Here is a 10,464-nt window from a genome sequence, read left to right as displayed (position 1 = left end):
GGATTCTCCTCTCCAGTACCCTGGAATAGACTTTTCCCGGGAGGCTGAGGAGTGTGATCCCCCGATAGTTGGAACACACCCTCCGGTCCCCTTTTTTGAAAAGAGGCACCACCACCCCGGTCTGCCAGTCCAGAGGTACTGTCCCAGACTGCCACGCGATGCTGCAGAGACGTGTCAACCAAGACAGACCCACAACATCCAGAGATTTGAGATACTCAGGGTGGATCTCATCCACCCCCGGCACCTTTCCACCGAGCAGCTTTTTGACTGCCTCTGTGACCTCAGCGCAGGAGATTGGAGGATCAGCTGCTGAGTCCTCAGCCTCAGCTCCCTCCGCGGAAGGCGTGTCAGCGGGATTGAGGAGATCCTCGAAATATTCCTTCCACCTCCCGACAACATCTTCAGTCGAGGTCAACAGCCCCCTCCTCCCCGCCCCCCCTCTGTAAACAGCAGTGGTGGGAAACTGCTTCTCCTTCCTGAAGGGCTGGATAGTTTGCCAGAATTTTTTCGAGGCCGACCGGTAGTCCTCCTCCATGGCCTCCCCGAACTTTTCCCAGACCTGAGTTTTTGCTTCCGCGACTACCTGAGCCACAGTACGCTTGGCCTGTCTGTACCCATCGGCTGCCTCAGGAGTCCCACGAACCAACCAGGCTCGGTAGGACTCCTTCTTAAGCTTGATGACTTCCTTTACCTCCGGTGTCCACCACCGGGTTCGGGGATTGCCACCACGACAGGCACCGGAGACCTTACAGCAGCAGCTTCGGACAGCCACTGGAAAGCGGGCTCACGTCACTTGTTTGGGCTGAGCCCGGCCGGAGCCAGGTGCTCGCCTGCGAGCCCCTACCCAGGGTGGGGCCCCGGTGACGTCAATCCGGGCGCGAACCTCTTTGATTTAATTATTTTCTTCATCAAAGGGGAGGGGGGGGGGTTGAATCGCTATTTGTCTGATCCGTCGCCTAGGACCTGTTTGCCTTGGGAGACCCTACCAGGGGCCCTCCACCACGTTAAGGTTGTGGTTCAGGGAGGGGTATATGCAATGTTCCCTCTAATTTTTCATTTGTCTGGGCATACACACAAGCTCTCTGAGCACACTGAGGGCCACTGTGAGCAACATCAGAAGTACACGCTGTGGTCACACACCGGTATCACACTTGTTCAAAACCTGGATCATTCAAGTTACATGAATTATTAAAATAATTAAATTAAAGCAGCAATTTCCATTAGGCTACTTTTAATATAAGCAATTTACCCCACTTCCCCCAATCTTGTTGTTCATCAGATGTGTAGTATGTTATATGTGAGTGTCCTGCATTTGGCCTAGGTGAAATCCAGTTGTGGTTTGGGTGAGGGTCTTGCTCTGGAGGAAATGAGACATATGCACCTAACACAACACTTTGTAAACATTAAAACACATTCACAATTTGCACAATGACGTGTGTTGTAGCTTGTGATACAGTGTAAATCCCTGTAAAACTTTGTCTGCAAAATATAATTACACAGATTTTATTAGCATTCATACTACCCATAAATTATCTCGTAGTAACAGCATTTAATTATGAATATCCATATATGAAAAATCTTAAGAAATGTCGCTAGGAAATGCACAAATCTAACTTAAAGTTTACCTTATTTTTTACATCTGTTGATGGCAAACTCACTTGACGCTACTTTGGCTTTGCTGCATGGTTTTCAAAGCAGAACTTTCTTACTCGAAAAAGAAAGCAATCTCAAAACACAGTTTTACCACTTCTTCTGTTTGCACATACTCCGATAGCCATTCCATCTGCAGTTTGATGTTGTTAAGAATGATCTCATACTCCTACTAGTAAAAAAAGAAAAAAGAAAAATGGTAAACATGTTGTAAAAACATGGACCTAGATCTGGTCCCCTTAGACGTTTAATTAAATACTCAAGCATAAAATATAATTTAGTTTATAATTTTAATCCTCTCTGTCTGTTACCAACCTCAGTAAAGTAAAACCAGAATCTCACTCTCCAGTTCATGAGAAAGAGAAAGCGAGAAGGGAAACAGCAGCTGCTGAATGTGTTGTTACCTGTCTTATCATCTTATCTTCTCTGAACAAATGAGATTTGTTGTTTATTGTACAATCATTATCAGTGATTTAAAGTTTTTCATGTTGAATGTAAGTGGCATTTAAACAAATTTAGTTGAGTTTTAGTACTTTTAGTGTAGTTTAAATTCCATCCATCCATCTATTTTCATCTGCTTATCCGTTACCGGGTCGCGGGGGCAGCAGTCGCCACCCAATTCACATTGCACCGTACCAACCCCCCAAACTTTCCTGTGGGTGGTGAGTCCACTGGAAGGTACCAACCGCCCTAACCGGGATTCAAACTTGCCCAGGAGGTGAACCCTGGGGTTCCACACCAATGACAGAGACATTGTCTCTGGGCCAAAGCGTCACTAGTTTAAATTCTCTGATGCTTTTCAAAGACCACACTTCCTAACATCTGACAGCAGAGGGCACTGTAGGAACACGAGCCGTGTTTCTCTGTTTAACTAAACCTTGTAGTGTGAACACTCCTCTACCTCCCTTTGTCATTTGCTCCCTCACCCTTTTTTTCCTCTTCCTCTCATTTCTGCCCGTTTTCTTTATTTTTTATTCTAATCCATTTCATCATATTCCTCTTCCTGTTATCTTTCCGTATCCTGTTTATCACTCTTATTCCCCTTCCTTTCCTCCATCTCTCTTTCCTCACTACTGTACATACTTTCCCTGTTCACTTTTCTACTTCTATCAGTTCTGAATGTCTGTTCTCACCTTCATCATCTTTTCTCCCATCATTCCTCCTTTCCCACACAGTCCTGCTTCCTCTTTCCTCCCCGTTATTCCTTCTCACCTTTACACTCTTCCAAAGATCCACTGTCTGTTATTTTTTTTTCACCTTTTCTGTTTCTTCATCTGCCTTCTCTTATTCTCACCCCCCATCCTCCAGGCTCCTTCTTCTTCTTCTTCATCATCTCCTTCCTCCTCCTCCTCCTCCTCCTTTTCTTATCTCTCCCCTCCATTAATTTCCAATTCTCCCTCTTCTCCCCTCCTCCAGCTGAATCCTAAATTGCTCTCATACCGCTCCTCTTTCCTCTTTCACTCTCCTCGTCTCCCCTTCACTTCACAGCCTGATCTTGTTTAATTTTATCCTCCCTTTTTTTTCCACTTCATGACTTTAATCGTTCTTTTAAACCTTCCCTCGTTTCTTTACTTTCCTTCAGCTTCATTAAATGTCATTATCCTCTACTGTTTTTTTTTAATTTTCCTGTTTTCTCTTTACCCTCTCATTTTAATTTCCCTCTCGCCCTCACCCTCTCCTTATTCCCGAGCTTTCCATTCTTCTCCAGTTTTCTTCAACAATATATATATATTTTTTATATATTTGATCAGTTACAAAAATGAAAGAGTTAAACATGTTATGGTTTAATAATTAATCTAAGAAAAGGGGTTAAATCTGCTTTGTTAATCGTCGCCATGGCAACAAAATCAAGTTTTTGTCTATAATAAGTGTGTGTTTATTTCTGTGTGTCTGTTTGTCATCACAGGGAGCAGGAGCTGAAAGTACACCAGGCCAGGAGGAGTCTGGAGGAGGCACTGATGGCTGACGGTTTGGCGCGGGTTGCAGAAAACGGCAGGGAACTGTTGGAAGGAAAAACAGCCTGAAGATTCAGATGAAGGGTGACGGAAAGACCACTGTGAACCAAGGTTAGAGGTCAGCATGAGTAAGATGTCAGACAGGGATCCTGACTGTACAGAAAGATCCTTATTTGACATATATTTTGAGATTTGAACTCTGACTAAGGGGCGCAGTGATACTGTTATGTTTATACCTGTAACAGATTCTTATAACGATACCAACACATTTTATGATGAACATGTTACATGTTACTCTTACTCCTCATCCTCATATGTTCCACTAATGAGGGATAAAATAGTCCATAATAAATAAACTCAATAATCAAGCGCTAGGTGGTGAACTTCCTGTTAAAGTGTGTAAAATGTCTATTTCTCTGGAGACTTTTTGCTAAAAAAAATAAGATAAAAGATATTATAAATAAAAAGTAATTCCTGACTTAGTTAAAGTATACATGTTCATATTTACATAGCTAAGAGTTACAGAGTATTACAGAGTACCCCTAAAACATTCCAATCAAAAAACTGAAAAAAATAGAAAAAAAAATCAACTGTCAACAAACAAATATTTAAAGTGAACTCCTTGTGACATACACCACTACATACAACCAAATGTGACCTCTGCATTTAACTCATCACCAAAGTGAACAGTGGGCAGCTTTGAGCAGTGTGTGGGGACGTTGCTATTCTCAGTGCACCTCAGTGGTAACTTTGCAGCTGGTGGACTCGAACTTGAAACCTTCCGAACCCAAGGCCGCTTCCTTAACCACTAACCCACCACTGCCCCATTTAATTAAATGAATTAGTTGTAATTTATTTAATTGAATTTAAATTAATCAGCAAACAAACAAACATTCACTTTCATGTTGGTCCAAACAAGGTTAACATTCAAATATGTAATATTTATTTAAGTTAGCTTAATAAAAGAAAAGAATTGCTCAGTCCGCTGACATTGTGTCAGGAGTGTACAGTATTTAGAGCAGTGGTTCTTAACCTGGGTCCGATCGAACCCCAGGGGTTGGGTGAATCAATCTCAGGGGTTCAGTGGAGGACAAGAGACACGCCCCCCGCTTAGCATCACCGAAGGTTTCGGTGAATGCCCATATGAAACTGGTGGGATTCAGTACCTCCAACAACGTTAAGAACCACTGATTTAGAGAAAAGCAAAAATGAGGAAAGTAGAAAAAGATCAAATGGAGCTCAAAACAACTAAATGTTAGGCCAGGAAAAGCTAAAGGATAGCAAAAAAAATTCACGGTGGATTCGAACCTGATATCTTACAGACCCAAGTCTGCTTCCTTAACCATCAAGCCACCACTGCCCCAAGGATTAAAAATAGAACCTAGAACATGTACAAGACAAGACCAGTCTATAAATTAGTCTGCAGGAGAATCTACCTGTACATATCTCCAATCAGAACACATACAAACAGTAACTGCTCCTGTCAACCATTATGAGCAGTGAAGCTTTAAAGTTTAAACAAACACCTCCCATCAGGTTCACTCAGTTACACAGTGTGTAAGGACGCTTCACAGCGCAGCTCTGGGTTTGAGGAAAATTAAAACTAAATCTACAACTGCTGCAGCCTGGTGGCAAGACAATGGCCGTGTAAGGACACGAGTATTAATCCAGTAGTGTGTGTTTGTGAGACTGTAGCAAAAAAGTCCTTGGCAGCACTCTGGTGTAATGAGTATAAAGCCTGTAATTCTTTGAGTCCTTGGTCTGAAAAAAAGTGGAAAAAAGTTAAAACAACCTGGATCAGGTTAAAATGCCCTAATCTTCATTCTGACATCTGCCTCTTTTCCACTGCTCAGTCTGTAAACACAAGCAGTTTAAAAATCATTCACTTTTTCAGGTTCAAACATTAATTCATCATCCTTTCATTTCCTCAGGTCCTCAGAGTCCGCAGCTACAATCACAACCACAACTACTGTTGTGCTAGTCTCAGACTATATCTCTTCTCCTTACAAAAAAAAAAAACATTTTTCTTCACTTCTGTTTTTGACCACTGCAGAATTAGAACACAAGGTTAGAACTGCAGGAAGTAAACACACACTGGTCAACGGCCCTTAATTACCAGTCACAGGTCACTACTCAGCAGTAATGGGTCACTGGTCACTCTTCTCTTGTCACCAGTCGCTAGTTACGTGAATGAAACATCTGTTGGCCATCACCAGGGGTAGCACAAGGGGCTTCCAGTGTAATATGGCACACTGGACATAAGTGTAGCGCTGCTGTAGTGCTTGAATGATAACAAGCACAGCCTCCAGTCACTAGGTGGCAGCATCTCATACAGTACAGAAAAAAATAGGTTCTCAATAGTATTTCAATTTAGGGGGGTGTGGGTCATGGCTAGGTTGTGAGTCTTCTTTTTGTTTTCATTGTTATTGGGCAGTGGTGGCTTAATGGTTAAGGAAGCAGGTCAGGAAGGCTTCAGGTTTGAGTCTACCAGCTGCCAAGTTACCGAGTTAATCTAATCTAATCTAATCTGCCAAGTTACTGAGTTGATCTGAGCATGGCACCGTCCCCACACACTGCTCCCGGGCAGCTTAAAGCTGCCCACTGTTCACTTTGGTGATGGGTTAAAAGCAGAGGTCACATTTCGTGGTGTGCTGTGTCACAATGACAATTAGTTCACTTTCCTTTCCTTTCCTATTGTCACTGTATGTAATGCTGCTGCTACACTGTGATTTCCCAGCCTGGGATCAATGAAGTCAGTCTGTCTCTCTATCGATCTATCCATCCATTCATCCATCCATTCATCCATCCATCCACTAACTAGCCAGCTAACAATGACCTTCCTAGCTACCTACTTACCTACCTATCTAGCTATCTATATGCAGAAAGACATAATTGTCGTGGCCTCTGTCTCTGCAACAGAGTTGTTGCTGCTCAGACACTGGGATCAGGTCAGGTTTATTTTGTACCGTTCAGTCTCTGTTCTGTTTTTGTGCAGTGTGGACCACAGCCCTGCAGGCTGCAGACATGGAGTGTTTCATCCTTCCAAGAGCTGAGCATTTGAAATAAATAAATAAATAAAAACCAGACCCAGCAGAGAGAGAGAGAGAGAGAGCGAACGAGATGAGAGAGCACCTCAGACATAAAGACAACATGAATAAATTAATAGGAAGAGAGACGTCGGGACCACAGAAAACAGCCGGAGGTTTCTAGGCAGTTAGAGATAAGAACTGATTATTTCAACACAACACACACACACGTACACGTGTGCACTGGTGTGTTGGCTGCTGCCCTCTCTCGCTGTCTTTCTCTCTCTCTCTTTCTCTCCCTCTCTCCCTGTCTCTCCCCCCTATCCCTCATGCCCCTTTGCACACTCCTCTTTCTATAAAAAACCATAAGTAATCACTCCTCAGCTCTTGACGGCTCTTTTTGACCAAACGACTTCCATCCAGCCAATCTGCATAAATCTGCATTAATGGTAGATTTTCACTCTGCAGAAAACAAATGGACCAAAAACTGTGTGCGTGTGTGTGGTTAGAACAGTGGTCTCACAGTAACAGTCAGCGGATTCACAGACTCAACGTTCTGAATATTAATACCTTGTTTTTATTATAATCACATTATAAAGTCAACCCGTAAAGTCAGATTACATTTCGTCCTGAAAGTGTCGCTAGCGGGAAGCATCATCACCATCAACTGACATGGTCGCCCTTGGGCCGTCCTCATGTCTCTATTCACTCAGGGGGACATTCTTTGTTTACAAAAATCATTGACAAACCAACCTTGACTATAAATATTAAAAACATATATACACACATATATAAATATAAATATAAATATTAGAGAAGAGTAAAAACATACAGAAGGTGTGTATGTGTTTTTTTGATTTTATTCACAGTCGTTACTGTTGTTCTGTTTCTTACTGCTTTAAATTAACTATTGAAGATTTGCTCCATTGTCTTAACTGTTCCTGTGGACACCATAGTTACTGTGTGTGGGAATATGTGTGTCGATGTTAGTGAGAGATTTTATATTTTTAATATGGTGTTTCAATAGGTTGACAATCAGTGCTCCATTGTTAATTACTCCATAATAATAATTAGAAAATTGTGATAATCTGCTGCTTAATTAAGCAGCAGATTATCACAATTTTCTAAGGCCCACAGTGAGTGACAGGACACACAGACACACACACAGCAGCTATCAGCATCGTCTTTGAAGCACATAATTCTCTCTTGTGTCTCTATAGGCAGTAATTACCTGCCGCTTTTAAAACCAATTCCGGTGGAGTCTGAATCAGCACAAACACACACAGATTAAAGGACCAGTGCAGTGTCTCTTTGTTGAGCTTGTACCCTTCTTGTCTGTTTTCATCCTTTGACTTCTCAGCGTCAGTTTCTTCTCCTGTCAGCAAGGACCCTGTTTCATGTCTCTGTGCTATATGTCAGGAGAGAACGTTTTCCTTTATCCCCTTTTTTCTTTATTTCCACAGACTCTTCTGGTCCACCAGCCTCAGGTTCAACATCATCTCTATCTATTTTCCTGCTAACGACAAACCAAAACAAACAGACTGATGCACACAACAAAATCCCTGCACTGATCCCACATCCTAGACTCTTCTGCCCCCCTCAATTTTCTTCTGTCAGATTCTGCTGAAGGACATCAGGTGATTTTTAACAGTTAATGATGAAGGAAAATGGGACGAAAAAAACCAAACAGCAATAAGTAAACGATGTGAACCAGCCGTTAATACTTATTTCTTACTTTGCTAACTTCAAAGTGTCTCACAACTCTGATTCAGGTAGAAGTTGTCATTGTCTCTTTATATTTATATCTAATAAGAAGAAGAAGAACAGGTGAGAGCTTATTTTAAACCAGGTTTGCAAACTGCTGGACGGCTTTTGCTACTGAACTGAACTCTACTGAACCTTCAACCACCTGTTTGGCTGTTTGTAAAGTCATGTGATTACTTCAGGGTTATTTTCTCCAGGTTGGACATGATTGTGACACATAATGTATTTACGAGAAATAATAAAGAATTTCTTTGGAACTGTGAAGGGGCAGTCCAAGAATTTTTGATAGAAGATTAAATGAGGTTCTTCAGTTTGCCCCATGTGCCACCCTGTGGTGGGAACACCTTGTGGTTGCACCACCCTGTGTCCCTGTGTAGTTAGTGCAGGAAAAGTATAAGAAAAACATTTCAAATTCAGCACAAGGCAGAGACTGATCAAAAACCTGTTTACTGTGGTGTCTAACACAGAATATTTGTCTGGGTCAGTACTAAGATGTACATCTTGCTCCACATAGTCCATATACAATCAGAAATAACAAACCAGAAGCAGTCCACATTTGGTATTTAGAATGTAAACCTCTTCATGCCCAGACTAGATTTTTTTTGTTTTTTGGTCCACCTTTGGGCCAAAAAAGAACCATCTTTGTTTTGGCAAATGACTTACATTTGTTTGTTTTTGTGACTGATGTACAGGCAACCACAGGTAAATAAAATATATATATGTGTTTGTGTGTGTGTGTATAAATATATATACATATATGAATACATGCATATATATCAAAATGCACATACCATACTTACATCTACAGTACGCTGTACATACTCTGTTAAATATGGACTGCTCCTCCTGTGCATCCTGACGGCAAGTCACACTTTTAACTGTTTTTTGTTACTTCCTAAAAATAATGTATTGTTTTTTTGCGGAAGTACTATTTTGTTACAGAAGCACAAACTGTTTTTGTGGTCAGGATTTTAAAAAACATTTCCCCACACGTCTTTTTTTTTTTTTAGTTTATCCAGAATCATTCATATTCATTGGATCCTCTTTACCTCACCTCAAAAACCCAGGTCTGTCCCTTTAAGAACAAACTTTATGTCTATATTTCTTTAATTTGTGTAAATAAAATTTATATTCACGCTTATATGGTGCTTTTGTGATTTTTTTTTTTCTCTGTCCTTTTTTTAAAACGGTAACGAAAATAAAATTCTAAGTACAATACCTCTGGTGGCCAGCAGAGGCTGAAAAACATATTCATATTTAATATTATTGTATAGGTTTCTGTGTCTTAAAGATTCTTGAATGTACAATAACATCATTTTTATTAGGATATTGGACCTTGAAAAGAAAAAAATGATTTGATGTCCAGGAGAGTAGTGTATGAACGCCATGTATGCCTCTATAGAAATTCCAACAGTCATTCAAAGTTTAGAGCCTTTGTTAGTCAAACTAGTCACATCTGCTGATAGTTTTTTGTGTATTGATCAATGGTCATAACTGAGTTACTGCTGCAGGTCTCACTGTTACTTCTGTTACAATCGTTACTTAATCGTTAAAATGCGTTTTCAAACCAACCCAGTGTTCTAACTTTATTGTACTTATGTTTGATGGAAAACGTTATAACAAACATATTTATATTTTTAAAACAATTGAAGTATAAAGACGGAGTTTGTTGACAAGCCCCGCCCATTTGGAATTCCTGCTAAACAGCTCGACAATCATTTGATGTCATGAGACTTCTTTTGCGTGAATTCCAGCAGGTTGACACATAGGGCAGAACATTTAAACACTAAGCTGGATATGTATTGTATCTGTATATACAGTATATCTCTAACTCAGTTTTGCCTAGTCAAAAGGCATTTCAGATATCCGCAACAACATGCTTCCTATCCGCAATTGTCATTCTTGATATCCACAACAACATTCTTCCCAGGGCAAATGATGTCACATTTGCCATTCATTTGTATGGGTTTAATCATTACATACCCACAATTCAGTTTGGGATATCCACGGCGTAAGTTACAGATATCTGCAACTGAAATATAGATACCTGTAATTCCAGTTCTAGATAT

General features: G+C 40.9%; 1 protein-coding gene across 2 annotated transcripts in view; it reads left to right on the top strand.

The window, feature by feature from the left end:
- Positions 1-9,536, top strand: part of mbd2 (methyl-CpG binding domain protein 2) — a 32,747-nt gene extending 23,211 nt beyond the window's left edge. The window contains exons 6-7 of one of the 2 annotated variants that reach the window (XM_008324368.3): positions 3,557-3,716; positions 8,095-9,536. In XM_008324368.3, coding sequence (XP_008322590.1) covers positions 3,557-3,674 — 118 coding nt within the window. In that variant the 3' untranslated portion in view covers positions 3,675-3,716; positions 8,095-9,536. Of the gene's footprint in view, positions 1-3,556; positions 3,724-8,094 lie in introns of both variants that reach the window. The other variant, XM_008324370.3, reaches the window with a different exon arrangement.
- Positions 9,537-10,464: the final 928 nt, after the last annotated feature.

This window comes from Cynoglossus semilaevis, chromosome 14 (assembly GCF_000523025.1).
Source record: "Cynoglossus semilaevis isolate Cse_v1.0 chromosome 14, Cse_v1.0, whole genome shotgun sequence".
Taxonomy (NCBI): Eukaryota; Metazoa; Chordata; class Actinopteri; order Pleuronectiformes; family Cynoglossidae; genus Cynoglossus; species Cynoglossus semilaevis.
The sequence above is the reverse complement of the archived record's forward strand: the minus strand, read 5'-3'. Positions and strand labels throughout refer to the sequence as shown.